The sequence below is a fragment of the Pogoniulus pusillus genome, chromosome 14, assembly GCF_015220805.1.
Source record: "Pogoniulus pusillus isolate bPogPus1 chromosome 14, bPogPus1.pri, whole genome shotgun sequence".
Lineage (NCBI taxonomy): Eukaryota > Metazoa > Chordata > Aves > Piciformes > Lybiidae > Pogoniulus > Pogoniulus pusillus.
In genome coordinates, this window is record NC_087277.1 from 13,547,983 (window position 1) to 13,562,433 (window position 14,451).

The window sequence follows — 14,451 nt, forward strand, 5'->3', positions numbered from 1 at the left end:
ATATCTGAACATGAGGATGTGTTATGCAAAATAGTCCAACTCTCAAAGGAGAAACAGGAAAGGAAATCTTATTTTTCCATTGTTTCCCACTTTATGAAATGCACTTAGGCATGTGCAGAGGCCAAACATGTGAAGAGACTGTGAAGTGGACATGGTTCAAAGCTGTTCAAGGATGACTAGGTGGTTCATTAAGGTCTAGACTGTGAGTTTGGGTTGAAGTTGGGAGAGCAGTGTGCAGTTCCTTTGGATGGTGAAAGCTCTTTGGGGTCAGTCCCAAAAAGAGCAAGGAGAATACAAAAATCCACATGGGGAAAAATGGCTGCAAGGGGCTTCTTTATGTAACAGTTGATCTGGAGGCTTGGTTGGGGCATCCTTGGAGGAACATCATGGTGCTGCAGGGTGCTGCACTGGTGGCATGGGTCAGGGTGCTTTTCTTATGGATTTAGTGTCTGGGTGGACATGGAGGCTGGTTGTAGTTGCTGTGTGACTGGAGTCTCTGATTGTGTGGAAACAGTAACAATGGTGGGAAATACCCTGTCTTAGTGTAAATGTCACACATACTGACAAATTTTTATATGGCTGTATTTATATTCTGCCAAAAATTTACTTAGAAACTAAGGAGTAAAGCAACAGGCTACGTTTCCTATAGAAGAAAACAGAGACTTACCTTTGCACAGAAGTAGCTAACCCTGGAGAACTTTCCACTGTGTGAACCACATTTTATTTCACATCGCCTGAAGATAATAAAATGTAATGAGATCTGCTCCCTGCAAGTCTGTAGGAAAAAACAAGTGAAAACAGAGATTTTAAAGGTGGCAAAGGACTCCCTTGCCTTTTGATTTGTTGGGTTTAATTGCAATCCTGAATGCAAGCCATCCAAGGAACCCAGGCCATGAACAGAAGCCATATTGCTCCCCCGTGGGCACTTTCTTCCTTCATTTTATAGTATAAGCAAGGTCCTTTGTCCAATTCCTATAGCTGGTCCATCTGTCTGGCTGTTGCTGTTGTCACTGCTCCATGTCTTACTGGTCCCAGGGTGTCTTTAGATTGTGGTTTTATGCAAATTAATTTCCTGACAAAATAATTTCAGACCTGGAAGCTGCATTTCAGTGCTCTTGCAAGTGGCCATGAAGCAAAATGAAAAATTATTTTAAAGAGCAAGCTGTTTCTCAGTGCTATTTTACTTTCCTGAGGATGACAGAGGAGCCAGATGCTTTCTATCTCCTCCACAAAGCGTCAAGTATGAAGGTACAGGGCTACTGTGAAGCACAGTCTAGTTCCACAGCCATTCCAGGTTAGCACTCCTACTTTCTGTATTCAGAACACTCTGTGACCAGCCTGGTTATAGATGTTCTGGGCAGAAACCAGGATTTGGGACCCGAAGTGACTGGGGTAGCTCCTCAGGCCTCTCACCATTCCCACTCATTTCCAACACACATGGTGCTAGCTGGTAGTTAGTATCTCGCTGATGCAGCTTCTTTAGAGCCTGGTCTGAAAACAATAGTATGAAGTGACTCCTGAGTTTGGTCCACTGAAATCCTGTTGGAGCACAGCTCTTCTGTGACCATCAGACCATTGCCTGTAACTGAAGAGAAGCTTCCTGTGAGGCCTTCTTACAGTCCTACCACTAAGCAACCATGCTGGCTGCATTTCAATGGGCAACTCGCAACACTGCTAGTCTGTGCACCCCACCCACTCCCTTAAACAATGACTGGAGATGACACAAGAAACATGAGCAGTTTATGAGGTCCACAAGAAATAGTCGAGGCTGGCCATGTAAATCTATGGTCACACAGAGCAGCGTGGCATGCCAAAGTGACACCTGCTAACACCAGCACACAGTGAGGACTGGGCTTGTAACATCAAAGATGTCAGTCTCCCAGACTGGGTTCTAATGGACAGCCTAGGCCATCCATGACTAAAGTGCTTCTGTCATCATAACAGCTAAATAAGCTCCTTAAAAGGGGACCTGGGGTGGATCCTCAGCATCTCTCCTATGAAAGAACACAGGTCTGTCAGTCCCAGAGAACTGGTGAGCTGTATCTTTTCTCAAGTCAGACCTGAGTCTGCCTTAATTTCCTCTACATATCACCTACATTCAGTATTTATCCACCAGGATACCAGAGGCATACAAAGCTTAATTTTTTTTTCTCCAAGGAAGCCTAAAGCTGCCAGAAGCTAAGCAGTGTGATGCCCAGGACCACAAGCTTCCCAGCAGAATGAAGTATGCATTTCTCTGCTGATGTCACCTGAGGGACACGTGGGAGGAAGAGTGGAATAAAGGCTTCATTTAACTGCTCTATGGCAGAGGATGCTCTATGAGCTAATGGAAATACTGTGGGAAGAAGTGTGCACAGAGAGAAATACCTTTGACCTGATTACAATAAAAAATTTATTTTGATTCATATCATAATGAAAAATTAAAATAAATACAATGACAAAGAATGATTGAGTGAGACTCCCCACCATCAGAGAAAAAAATATTATTATAATTAATTGTCAAATCAATAGTCAAAGAAATATAGGAATTAAATCTGGTCATGGGAGAAAAAGTGCTCAAGAGATTTGGCTTTGGTAAAAGAAACAACACACACTCAAGGAGTGTTTCAGAGACTTTGCAGTGGTAGCAAATACAGTTCAAGAGTTTGAAGCCTTGACATGTTGCTAAATATTTTCATTTGTTGTTTTTTAAACAAAATAAGCCCAGAAAGTTACCAGCAGGAACAGAGTCTTCAATATTGGCAACGGGAATTAGTTTTTTCATCAGCATCATCTGTTGGTATCTCTTCATTCTGAAGGCATTTGAAAAAGCAGCAAAATTGTGAAGAAACTGAGCTAAAAGATCTAGCACAACAGTCACTTGCCAAAATGACTCCGGAAATAAAGTTTCTCTGGCATAGAAATGTGATGGCACAGGCTATACCTCATTTGGTAGCTAGAAAGATCTACTCTCTGCTCTCCTCATGCTCTGAAAAATGGACATCAGTGGTAAATAGCTACTGCTTGCTGTCAGCAAGAAAATTAAATGGGAATTGGAGCTTGTTCTATGATGAACACACTAAATCTATCCACAATAGTACGAGCCACAATGTTTCATATGTGCTATCAGAGGCAGAATATTGAGGGGAAGATTGGAAATGTAACCTGGAGAGCATAAGGAAATTTTTAGAACAACACAGGCTAGAAGATAGCTGATTTTCTTTTTACCACTTTCTTTGATCTCAAACTAACATCTGTGATGAAAAAAAACCTAAAAAAAACCCAAAAAACAATGGGCTTTGGATACCAAACCACCATGAGTTTTCTTCCAAGTCTTTCCAAAAATGTCTGAAACAGCAACAAAATGTTTCTGAATTACTGCCAACTGTCCATGAGGAAAAAAATAAAAGTATCTGAAGCTCATGATGAAAAAAGTATCTCTGGAATCCAGCCACAGACTGATGATACTCTTTTTCCTCTTCACAGTTGCTTGCTTGTATTACTGTGATATCTCATCAGAATCGTAGTGATTAATAATTTAAACAGTGGGAATGCTTCAAACTAGTACAGTTCAGGTAGAAATGTTTCATTCTTTTACAAAGGATGTACATATAGAAGACAGTGAGCCCACTGGATCTGCTGTGCTTGTGACATGCAGGTGAGTAGTTCTGCTGGCCAGCATGCTGGGAAAGAGCTTCTTGACATGAAGGTCATAAACAGGTCTCCTGAGGCATGAGGTTTTGAAAATTCTGCCCTTTTCATCTTGTTAAATTGAAGGGTCATGTGTGTGCAGTGAAGGGAAATCAGTTCCCCACTCAGACATTTGACATCCTCGTCTCTTTGTACATGGTTGAGTCCAGTAACAGCACATGTGGCTAGAGCAGTTCATGCTGGCAAGTGGTACTGTGGCCCAAACCAGGGGTCTTTCAGGTGACTAGATCATTGTGCTGTGGACTGCTGCCTTGGAGAGCAGCTCACTGTTAACTACTGGCATGGAAAGACAAGGAGATAAAGCTGTGACTGAAGCACATCATTGATCAAAGGACTTTCACTGAGTTCAAATACTTGTCTGCTTGGATGTGCTGTTGTAAATGCTGTATGAGAAACCAATCATCTAGACAGTGATTTCTGAAGGGCCATAAACCCCAAGCACTGTAATGCATCAAAACCAAAATAGGCCCTTTTCCCCAGGCATGATCTAAAATCCCTTGAAGTTTGAGACAGGAACTCCATTGCCTTCACAAGAGCTGAAAATGGGTAAATAATCCATGAATCCTGTTTTCATGATATTGGGAAGAAAAAAAAAACATTCTTCTCCATTTTTCACTACCTGATTTTTTTTCTTTATCTGTCCTTGAGGATGAAATGTGTCGATGTCAGCAAAGACCTGGAGATATAGAATTGCCATTGCTACTTCCCTCCTCACATTGCCTATCAATACTGACATTGGCACACTCATTCCTCCAGAGATGAACATAATTTTGAAGTCTGCCTTACAGTGGACGAAAAGCTTGCGTAGGCTGTACCCTTGTAGGTGCTGATACAGGGCAAAAGATTAGTGATTTAATACTGGCTGATATCCCAACCCATGATACTTCTTCCATTTCAAATAGAAACCTTGTAATGAGATACCACTTTCTAGATTTGTAAAAATATAAGAAGAAAAGTTTCCTCAGAACTTCTGGAGATTTTCCCATTAAAATAAAAGGTAAACTCTACTTTTAAAAAGTAATCTTCTTTGCTCAAATACAATATAGGAGCTGCTATTATTGGTTTTGACTACAAAAGTATACCACACAGAAGCTAAACTTTGGTTAATTTTTTTTCCCCCCTTTTATAAAAAAGTTTAATTTAGTATTTTTCATCTTTAAAAAAAAATCACCTCTGTTGAACAATTAGAAAAGGCACATATAAATGACTGAAAGAAAAAAATGTCCACTTTTCAATCTTCAACTAATTAAATAAAAATGAGCATTCCAGAGTACTTTAAATTAAAACCAAAACAAAAAAGATTGCATATAACCAAACAAGACAAACAATGAACTGGCTAGAAGGGCTTTTCTCCTTTTTTGCTGGAGTTTTTTCAGTGTTGTTTTCTCTCTCATTATGGCTGTATAGGAAACAATATTGAATAATCTATGACCAGAGATGATTTGATCCATGTTTTCTAAAGAGTGGCGATGTAGGGTGAGGCACTGGATGAAATGTTTACTGCTCCAGGCAACTTCATCAAGTTTTTTCTTAATACAGCATGAAACCAGAAGTAATAGAGGAAACAGAAGAGAGTTCAAAAAGAAGATCAACAGCAGAAGTGAATTCATTTCTTTGAGGTAATCCTTACTATGATGTTCACAGCTGCCCTAGTGGGTCTCATGTCCCAGAAGTAATTTTCACTCTTCTTCAAGGATCTCCTGCCTTACTCAAGGAGAATGGACACATAAACAGTGGTTCCTGTGCCCAGGTTTCCCCTAATTGCAACAGGCAGATTTTTCATGGGTAATTCAAGAATCAAGCTGTAGAGCCTAAGCAGAGATTCATTAATTCCAACAACTGAGTGTTAGTTCCCAGCTATCTGTAGACAGGAAATCACATGCAGCATGGAAGCTGGTCCTTGGCCGAGCTCTCTGTGGTGAGCATTGCAGCAGTGAAACGCTTCGATTCCACCACAGATTAATGCACTGAAACCTGGCTGGTGCCCAAATCGTCTTCACTGAACTTTGTTCTGTTGCATGATGGAAACTGTAGCCTTCTACTTCTCCCTGTGGCCAGGGTCATCTGCCCTTGAAAAAATTTATTTTTTCAATGGAGGCAAGAGTCAAAGTTATATTGAACTCAAAGTCCCCATCATGGACACCTGTCTTCCGGAAAGCTCCAGCTGAAGCATTGTTTTCCCAATAATGGTGCCAGTGTCCTTTGCTGTCTGCTCCAAAACCATACACGTTCACCTAAGAAGCAAGAGAGAACTCATGTTATGGCCTGGAAAGCAATTTGCCTTCATCTGAAATGTTGAAGAAACATTCTTGATTCTCGCTTTATCTGTAGGCAGCCTGGGCACCTCAGTGGTATGACAAGCTATTCTGCTGCATGAGTTGATGCAACCAGAGAAGCCCAAGGCTTAATCAGGAGACATTACATTCTAATATATGCTGAGACCACCTCTGAGACCATTTTTCTAGGACAGAAAAGGGATTTTTTTATCTAGAAATTCTGTTTAGCAATTATGAAAAACACACTCCTGTTTCCTAAGCATGATCTTTGACCTCAGTGGCTTGGAATGGAACATTTCTTCTTTAGCTGATTAAAACCATAAAGGGTGGAAAAAAATTGTGCTTGCTCCTGGTTTTCCAAATGGTGGCTGATGTCAGCTCTTACTTATATACTTAATTATAAGACATTTGTAGCTGCTCCAGAGGCAGATGGCCCTTGTGTGCACATATATCTATGACTTTACCAAAGGTTCACTCAGATGACTATGTTAGTTTCCTCCAGTGGTTAAAGTCCACATATCAGATTATTTAAACCAAGAGTGGCAATACAGCTGGGCTTGAATGGGTCATAGGTTACACAAAACAAAGTGCCCTAACCCACCCACACCTGGACCCACTCAGATATGAGCTGGGTTTAAGGGTTTTTTTGTAATCTTATAGCTTTGCTCATTGCCTGCTTACCAAAAAAACAAACTCCACCAAGCCGCCCATCCTATCTGCCTTAACTAAGGTACAGTTTCTGCCAGCATCATTACTATTTCCATCATCTCTCCAAACAACACAGGCCTGGGTGACAAAAGCAGATCTGTGTCCAGGCCAGGGATGCAGCAGTGAGATTTGTCCCCCATGATAACAACTCCATGCTTTCAGAATTTTGTAGAGCTGACCTGGCCTTACACTATCTAGCTAAGTCTCCAGTCACCTAGGAGCAGAGAAGATGAAGAGGGGGAAATAAAGGATGAGCGAGTTGTCAGGGCCTGTTCCTGGCATTTCAGTGTGAAACATCCTGATTTTTTATCTATATATCCAAACACAGTCAGGGTTTACCTCATCGCATACGTGCAGTGCAAACACCAAAGAGAGAAGGCCTGTGGAGGGGTATCTCCCATGATTCTGGAGCCAGTTTTCATAGACATATTTCATAAAAGCTGGATTATAAATCAGTATCTAGGCAAAATAGGAGAGAAAGACTCATTAGCAAAACATGCTTGGAAGAAAACAATGGTAGCATGTCAACCCTACCCAGCTGGGCGAGGGGAGCAGGGGAGAAAGGAATAAGAGGTGACAGGGAAAAATAAAATCCTAAAGTGCATTCAAGAATATTTCTTATGTGCAATTATAAATGAATATTCCTTCCTTGGTGTCAATACCCCACTTGCTTATACTAGTGTAAATCTTTGGTGATTCCTACTTATATCAATAGATATGAAATGGCACAAGTGAGAAGAGAATTAGGCATCCAGCTCTCCCTGCAGCATCTCACTGTAACGCAGGTGAGCTCTGGGGAGTGGAGGCTTGAGCAAGGCTGCAAGCATAAGATGCCATGCCAGATTTCATAGAATAAAAAAATCTTCTAGGTTGGAAAAGACCCTTAAGATCATTGAGTCCAACTGTAATTTGGGTGGGACTGTAGGAGCAACTGCATCTTCTGGACCATATGCCAACCCTACCATGGTATCTCTATAGGTACAGAGGTAATGAAGGCAGGAGTCAGGGTAAACAATCAGGAAGCCTATCAGGTTGCATCAGCCACATTTCTCCCATCTTCCAAACATGCAATTTATTTATTTATCTTTTTAAATACATTAATTGCTTTTGTTTATCTCCTAGGGAAATGGTGAGTCCATCTAATGGAGACAGAACACTTAGGATTAGACCTGAGTGTACAGTAAAGCCAACAACTGGTGTGAACCTCTCATTTCAACTCCTTCCTTGAAGCAAGCATAGAGAGTTTTTTCCTCCATGCTGTGTTTGTAATTAGAGTGACAGCATTTCAGTACTATCTGGTTAGCTGCAGGGGTTTTCCTTTTAGAAAGTCAGAGGTTAATTGCTGATATTGTATCTGGGTGTAATCACTTCTCATAGGCTGCTTTGCATGGCATGGTGTGGAAAGGAATACAAGCTTCTCATCTCTCTGCTCCTCAGCAAGCTGCTCAGGAAGCGTTATCACCAGCTGTATCCCGGGCTGCTCCTGCTCAACTGTGATGCCAGTTTAACACCCTGCCACAGTGCATCTCACAAGGGTTTTGCAGAAGTTGTTTTCTTCCTCACAACAGGTAGGAACAAGCTGATTATTTAATATAGCCTAAAGGTTTATGGTTTGACGTGCAGAGATATAAACTGATACTGGGTAAAGGTCTTATCTGAAGCCTTTGGCAAAACCTGGCCTCCTGAATGATGGATATGTTCTTTAATGTGTAATTTTAATGCTCTGGGGCTAACATCATACTTTACCAGCCCCTGATGCTAGGAGCCTGAGCCACTCTGAAAATCAGCCTCTCCAAAGGCTGAAAGAATTGGACTTTTATTTTACTGGAATATCTATGGAAGAGGAAATATTTTTCCTCTCCCTACATTGTCTGCCTTGGTTATGTTTTCAGACCATGCACCTACAACAACAGAAGCCTCTGCATGGTGACTTTAAGGTTCAACATGGGAATGACCGTCATGCTCCATTGGAAATCCTGCCTCCAGCAGCAGAGCAACTCCAGTTGGGGTTAAGCTCCATGAGCCAAGAGCAAACCTCTTGTCTCCCTCAGCAATGCCAGAGGAAGCAATGCAACCTTCAGAACGGCAGCAATGCAATGGCATGGTCACAAGATTAGTTTCTTTCCAGACTCAGTTGTTTAGTGGTTAATCTATGGCCTGAATGGCATGCAGGAGCTAAACCATTATCTTAGCTGAGCCTTGTGGTATGTGTGTTTTGGTTGCAGTTTTTATGAATATAAAGAGGTTCCTTGAATTCTTGCTGTCTCTCGAAAAGCAAAACACCTGCAAGAGGATTAGTAGAACTAATTTATGAACTTACCTTTTCTTTTTTGACTTTGATTTTTCGTGGAACTGGAACATATGTGCTGTTAAAACACAAAACCAAAACCAAAAGAAAAACCAAACACCAAGATTAATAAAAGCCCAACATAGTAATATTTTCATGTATTTACAAAGACAGCAAGCAAGGATATTCATAATGTACATAATAAATTGAAATTATTTGGAAGTAACAAATTCAAGAAGTTGGAAAATGAAGCTGTAATTAAGCAATACAGGATGAAAAGAACTGAACTCTGACAGAATCAAGTTTAGAGGAAGCCATCATATTTTTAAGTTTCCAAGTGACTTATCAACAGTTGGACACCACAGATGCATTTGACAATATACTGTAGAGTCAGTATGACATGAAGCCCATGACTTTCAAATTTTGGATCATGATTACTGCAGTCTCTGCTGATGGGAAGTGATTTCCGTTTAATTTCATGGCAGAAAAAGCTTTTTCCAGCAGGGGGAGACTTTTCCCCTCTAATAGTTGTAGGTACATCTCGATTTTCAGAGTAGTAGGTGATAGCAGAGTTCATCATTTCTGTGGTTACAGGCAACTCCGGCATTCCCAGTGTACAGCCTTTCACCAGCAAGCTATTCCCCTCCTCCCCAGGGGGATGATGAAGATTTCCAGCATAAAACTTCCAAGTCATACCTCATGACTGGGTCAAAATTACAAGTTATGTCTTGAAAACAAAAAAAACCTTCTCTTGCCTGTATTTCAGGCACAGTTCATGATGGCATTGCACAGCTCATCATGAGTGCTGTAAAAAAAAGCCTCCTTGAGTTTGTTTCAAGACAGAAAATGCTGGTGAATTGGCCTCATAATTAGAATATATCCCAGAATACACTTTCTAGATGAGTTGTAGTAAAAATCACCAAAGTCTTCCATTAGTTCAGTATAAATATTTTCACTTAACTTTTGGTTGAACTTTGAACCATGGATCATCAGCATTTTGAAACATTAGTCTAAGTCTTCTCAAACCAGTCTAAGTCTTCCTAAACCAATGGTTAGCTCACAATATCCTCATCTCATAGAAGCAACTACGTTGGAAGAGACCTCCAAGATCATCCAGTCCAACCTAGCACCCAGTCCTAGCCAAACAACTAGACCATGGCACTAAGTACCTCATCCAGTCTTTTCTTGAGCACCTCCAGGGATAGTGACTGCACCCTAGGCAGCCCATTCCAATGCCAATCACTCTCTCTGGGAAGAACTTCCTCCTAACATTCAGCTTATACTTTCCCCAGCACAACTTGAGACTGTGTCCCCTTGTTCTATTGCTGGTTGCCTTTGGAGACGAGACCAACCCCACCTGGCTACAACCTCCCTTCAGATAGTTGTAGACAGCAATGAGGTCACCCCTGAGCCTCCTCTTCTCCAGGCTAAACACCCCCAGCTCCCTCAGCCTCTCCTCACAGGGTTTGTGTTCCAGGCCCCTCACCAGCTTCCTTGCCCTACTCTGGACACATTCCAGCACCTCAACATCTCTCTTGAATTGAGGAGCCCAAAACTGAACACAGCACTCAAGGTGTGGCCTGACCAGTGCTGAGTACAGGGGAAGAATAACCTCCCTTGTCCTACTGGCCACACTGTTCCTGATCCAGGCCAGGATGCCATTGGCTCTCCTGACCACCTGGGCACACTGCTGGCTCATGTTCAGCCTGCTATCTACCCCTTTCTTCCTGGCTGCTCTCCAGCCACTCTGTCCCCAGCCTGTAGCGCCACTTGGGGTTTTGCGGCCAAAGTGTAGAACCCTGCACATGGCCTGGTTCAATCTCATCCTATTGGACTCTGCTCACCCATCCAGTCCATCAAGGTCCCTCTGCAGGGCTCTCCTACCATCCAACAGATCAACACCTGCTCTTAGCTTGGTGTCATATGCAACCTTGCTGATGCTAGACTCCCCTGGTCCAGATCATCAGTAAAGCACCTCTGCCTTTTCCTCTTCTTTTGTTACTATATTCCTCTCTGCATCTAATAAGGAGTGGAGGTTGTCCTTGCCCCTCCTTTTGCCATTAATATACTTAGAGAAACATTTTTTATTCTCCTTAACAGCAGTGGCCAGCCTAAGTTCTAAATGGGCTTTTGCCTCTCTAATTCTTTTCCTTAGGTACTTCTAAGCATCCCTGACCTGCAATCCGCTGCTCTGGGTTGAATGCAGTAGGAGATGTGATGGGTGGGTTCCAGACCTTCTGAGATGTGACACAAGAGTGTCTCTCTTAAGAGAGCCACTTTGAAACGAGACAGCCATCACTCTAACAAGACGTGGCTGAGAGATTCATTCAGCTATCAATTCAAGCCAATATTAAGGCCATCTGCAGTTTGGCTTTTGTTACGAATTGTAAGAATTGGTTGAGAGGAGAATATGATTAATTCACAGGTTCTGAGTCTTAGAAAACTATAGCTTCATATGAATGGGACACAGAAAATTAAACATTGTGTAAAAATCTAACCAATTCTGCATGCTTATGTTTTTTACTATGAGTGCACTTATGGTCTTGTTAACCTCATCTGACATGAGGCAGCTTATGCACAAGGAATGATGGCCATACAGGTCAGGATAAGGACATGAATGTTTCTTCTCTTCTAAAATACCAAGTGGATATTATTTATACTTCATGCCTTCTCCCCTTCACAAATGCAGAGTCAAGGCTCAGGGGTGACCTTATTGCTGTCTACAACTACCTGAAGGGTGGTTGTGGCCAGGAGGGGGTTGCTCTCTTCTCTCAGGTGGCCAGCACCAGAATGAGAGGACACAGCCTCAGGCTGTGCCAGGGGAGATTTAGGCTGGAGGTGAGGAGAAAGTTCTTCACTGAGAGAGTCATTGGACACTGGAATGGGCTGCCCGGGGAGGTGGTGGAGTTGCCGTCCCTAGGGCTTTTCAAGGCAAGACTGGACGTGGCACTTGGTGCCATGGTCTAGCCTTGAGCTCTGTGGTAAAGGGTTGGACTTGATGATCTGTGAGGTCTCTTCCAACCCTGATAACACTGTGATACTGTGATACTGTAACAATGTCCTTATATGTTGTATCTGACAATCTGCGTTTAATGTGTGCTTATAACTTTATTCTGCTGGCCTACAATTATGTTACATATATTGTCGTGCTCTGTGTGCTTATGGTTTTCTGGTTTTATTATTCCAGTTTAGTAATTATGCAATTTCCCTGCTCTAGCAGAAATCTTAAAATGCTGGTATTTATTCCATGCTGTGTAATACTCCCATACTAATTTATACCAGATGCTTACCAAGCCCATGTATGCAATCTAATTATAAATATGTAATACATCCTGTAATCTTTTAAGCAAAGATGCTTCACCTTTCATCTGCTGTGACTGCCTTGTAGTCAACCAGCTAGATCCTCCTGACAGGCTCACTGAGATTCACCACTGCAATCCTCTTGCTGCCACTTGCTCCATAAAAAAATAGTTAACAGCTTTGCAGTCTGGGCACAGAGCAGTGGCAATGATGGAAGCATGTATGGGTGATGGTGGCAGCAACTGGCCCTCTGTGGACTCCTCTTACTATCACGGGCATGGATATGACAAGGATACAGCTAGGGGCTTAATTCAAAGGCCACCAAAGGCAGCTGGGAGTTTTGCATTGCCTCTGACAGGATTTGGATTCAGGCTTAATGGCAGAAGTTCTCAACTCTTTTTTATCAATACAGCTTTTAAAGTAATAAAAAAAACCCCAACACAACAGTAAGTCCTACAAAAAAAGGTGATTTTTCCAAGTTAGGAATGTGTCCTGAAGATGGATTTTTGTTTCAAGAGAAGTTATAGCTACATATACTAAGTGCTGGTGACAAAAAAGGTAAAAAGAAACAGAGACACATTTCTTACAAGTTAAGAGAACCTTAGTATGAAGTTAAAAAAAAACATAATCTAAAATGCATTTGCAGAGAGGAAGAAATTAATCTCCATTTGTTGTCCCATCAAAAGGTTTTCTTAAAAAATATGAAGTAGGTCTTAGGCTCAGTCAACAGGGACTTTTTTAATCTTCTGAGACTCTGGAATTGGTCAAAAAGTTGCAATGTCTCGAAATATTTCTCTCTGGAGTAAAGTAATCTGATCTGCTCTCATTGTATGAATGTAGGAGGGTGCCAAGAACAATCCGACAAGGCCGTGGTTTTACATCGAGCAGATAACCTCACACACAGGACAAATGTCACATAGTTTCATTCTCTGGATTAGGAAAAGCCAGCTTACAGGAATGGAGGGAACCTCCTCGCAAGCATCCAGAAGAAGAGTGGTTTTTTTTCACATTTCTAATTCTGGTGCTGCCATAAATGTATTAAGCAGCACAACATTCACTTCTGAAAGCGCTCCCAGAGTACAACTAGAGAATAAGCATCAGCATAGCACATTATTGCCAGGTAAAAGAGGTGAACTTAAGGCTAACACACACAGGAGACACATGAAATCATAGTGCCTCCTCTGCATGGCTCTCAGTCGTGTTCTACCAGAAAAGACAGACTGAACTCATGACTAACCTGTTCAGGGAGGATGCTGTAGATGGGAGACTAAGTGCTGTGGTTTGCCTCTGCTCTCACAGGCTTATGTGAGGAATCTACCCATATCTCTCTCTGCCTCCTTGTCCTCATCTGAAAGTGGGATCATGTCTCAAGTGGGATATTATTGTTGTCTAGGACCACTACTAAATGAATACCCCATGAAATATCTGATTCTGTAGATGGCTTTCTGGTGGGTATGTCTGGGTACAGTTATGCTGGCTGTATTTGCTCTACTGCCAAGGGACTAGAGAGGAGGAAGGATAAGCAGAAGCACAAAATAAGGTACTGAACCCCTATGCTCAAACTGGCCATCTCTGGCAGCAAAAATCCCCCTTTTTATTTCTCTCAGACCACCATATGGGGCTTTGAAGAGCTGGACCTGGATCTTTGCCTCAAATCAAATGCTGAACGGCAATGTTAAGCTTTTCCTAGGAAGCAGGTGTCCAAGACTGGCCTCTGACCTGAGAGGGTCTGTAAGCTTCAGCAGCAGCAGGAATTTGCCCAGGCTTTTATCTCCAACAATAACAGGAGGTACAAATGCTCCCACCCCTTCAGCTTGCCCTTACTCACAAGTTGATGGTGCCTGTGGTGAGGGCAGTGACAACCCAGCGCAGGTCCAATGTTTTGAAGGGGATCAGAATCATGCTCACATTTTCTGCCAGCTCTTTGTAGCTCTCGGGGTAAACAAAGTGGTGAGTGGTCTTGCTCCCAACATCTGATTCATAGCCAGCAGTGGGGGCACGGTTCATTCTGCAGCCCAAAAGCAAAGAATGAGAATGAAGACACATGAAAGGAATTAGGTAAGTACAAACACATATGAATCTTCCTCAGATCCTCTGCGTGAGGTGGCAGGAAAATTCTCATATGGCTGAGTGCTGTACGCAGATTCTTCAGGCAGCCTTGACAGAATGTAGGGGTCCTCCAGCAGGCTG

General features: G+C 42.2%; 1 protein-coding gene across 4 annotated transcripts in view; it reads right to left on the reverse strand.

Moving 5' to 3' along the window:
- Positions 1 to 2,368: 2,368 nt before the first annotated feature.
- ST3GAL1 (ST3 beta-galactoside alpha-2,3-sialyltransferase 1) overlaps positions 2,369 to 14,451 on the reverse strand; it is a 75,616-nt gene continuing 63,533 nt past the window's right edge. For all 4 annotated transcript variants that reach the window (XM_064154324.1, XM_064154325.1, XM_064154326.1 and 1 more), the window contains 4 exons: positions 14,090 to 14,269; positions 8,995 to 9,040; positions 7,014 to 7,133; positions 2,369 to 5,924 (listed from right to left, as the gene is read on the reverse strand). In XM_064154324.1, coding sequence (XP_064010394.1) covers positions 5,751 to 5,924; positions 7,014 to 7,133; positions 8,995 to 9,040; positions 14,090 to 14,269 — 520 coding nt within the window. In that variant the 3' untranslated portion in view covers positions 2,369 to 5,750. The remainder of the gene's footprint in view (positions 5,925 to 7,013; positions 7,134 to 8,994; positions 9,041 to 14,089; positions 14,270 to 14,451) is intronic.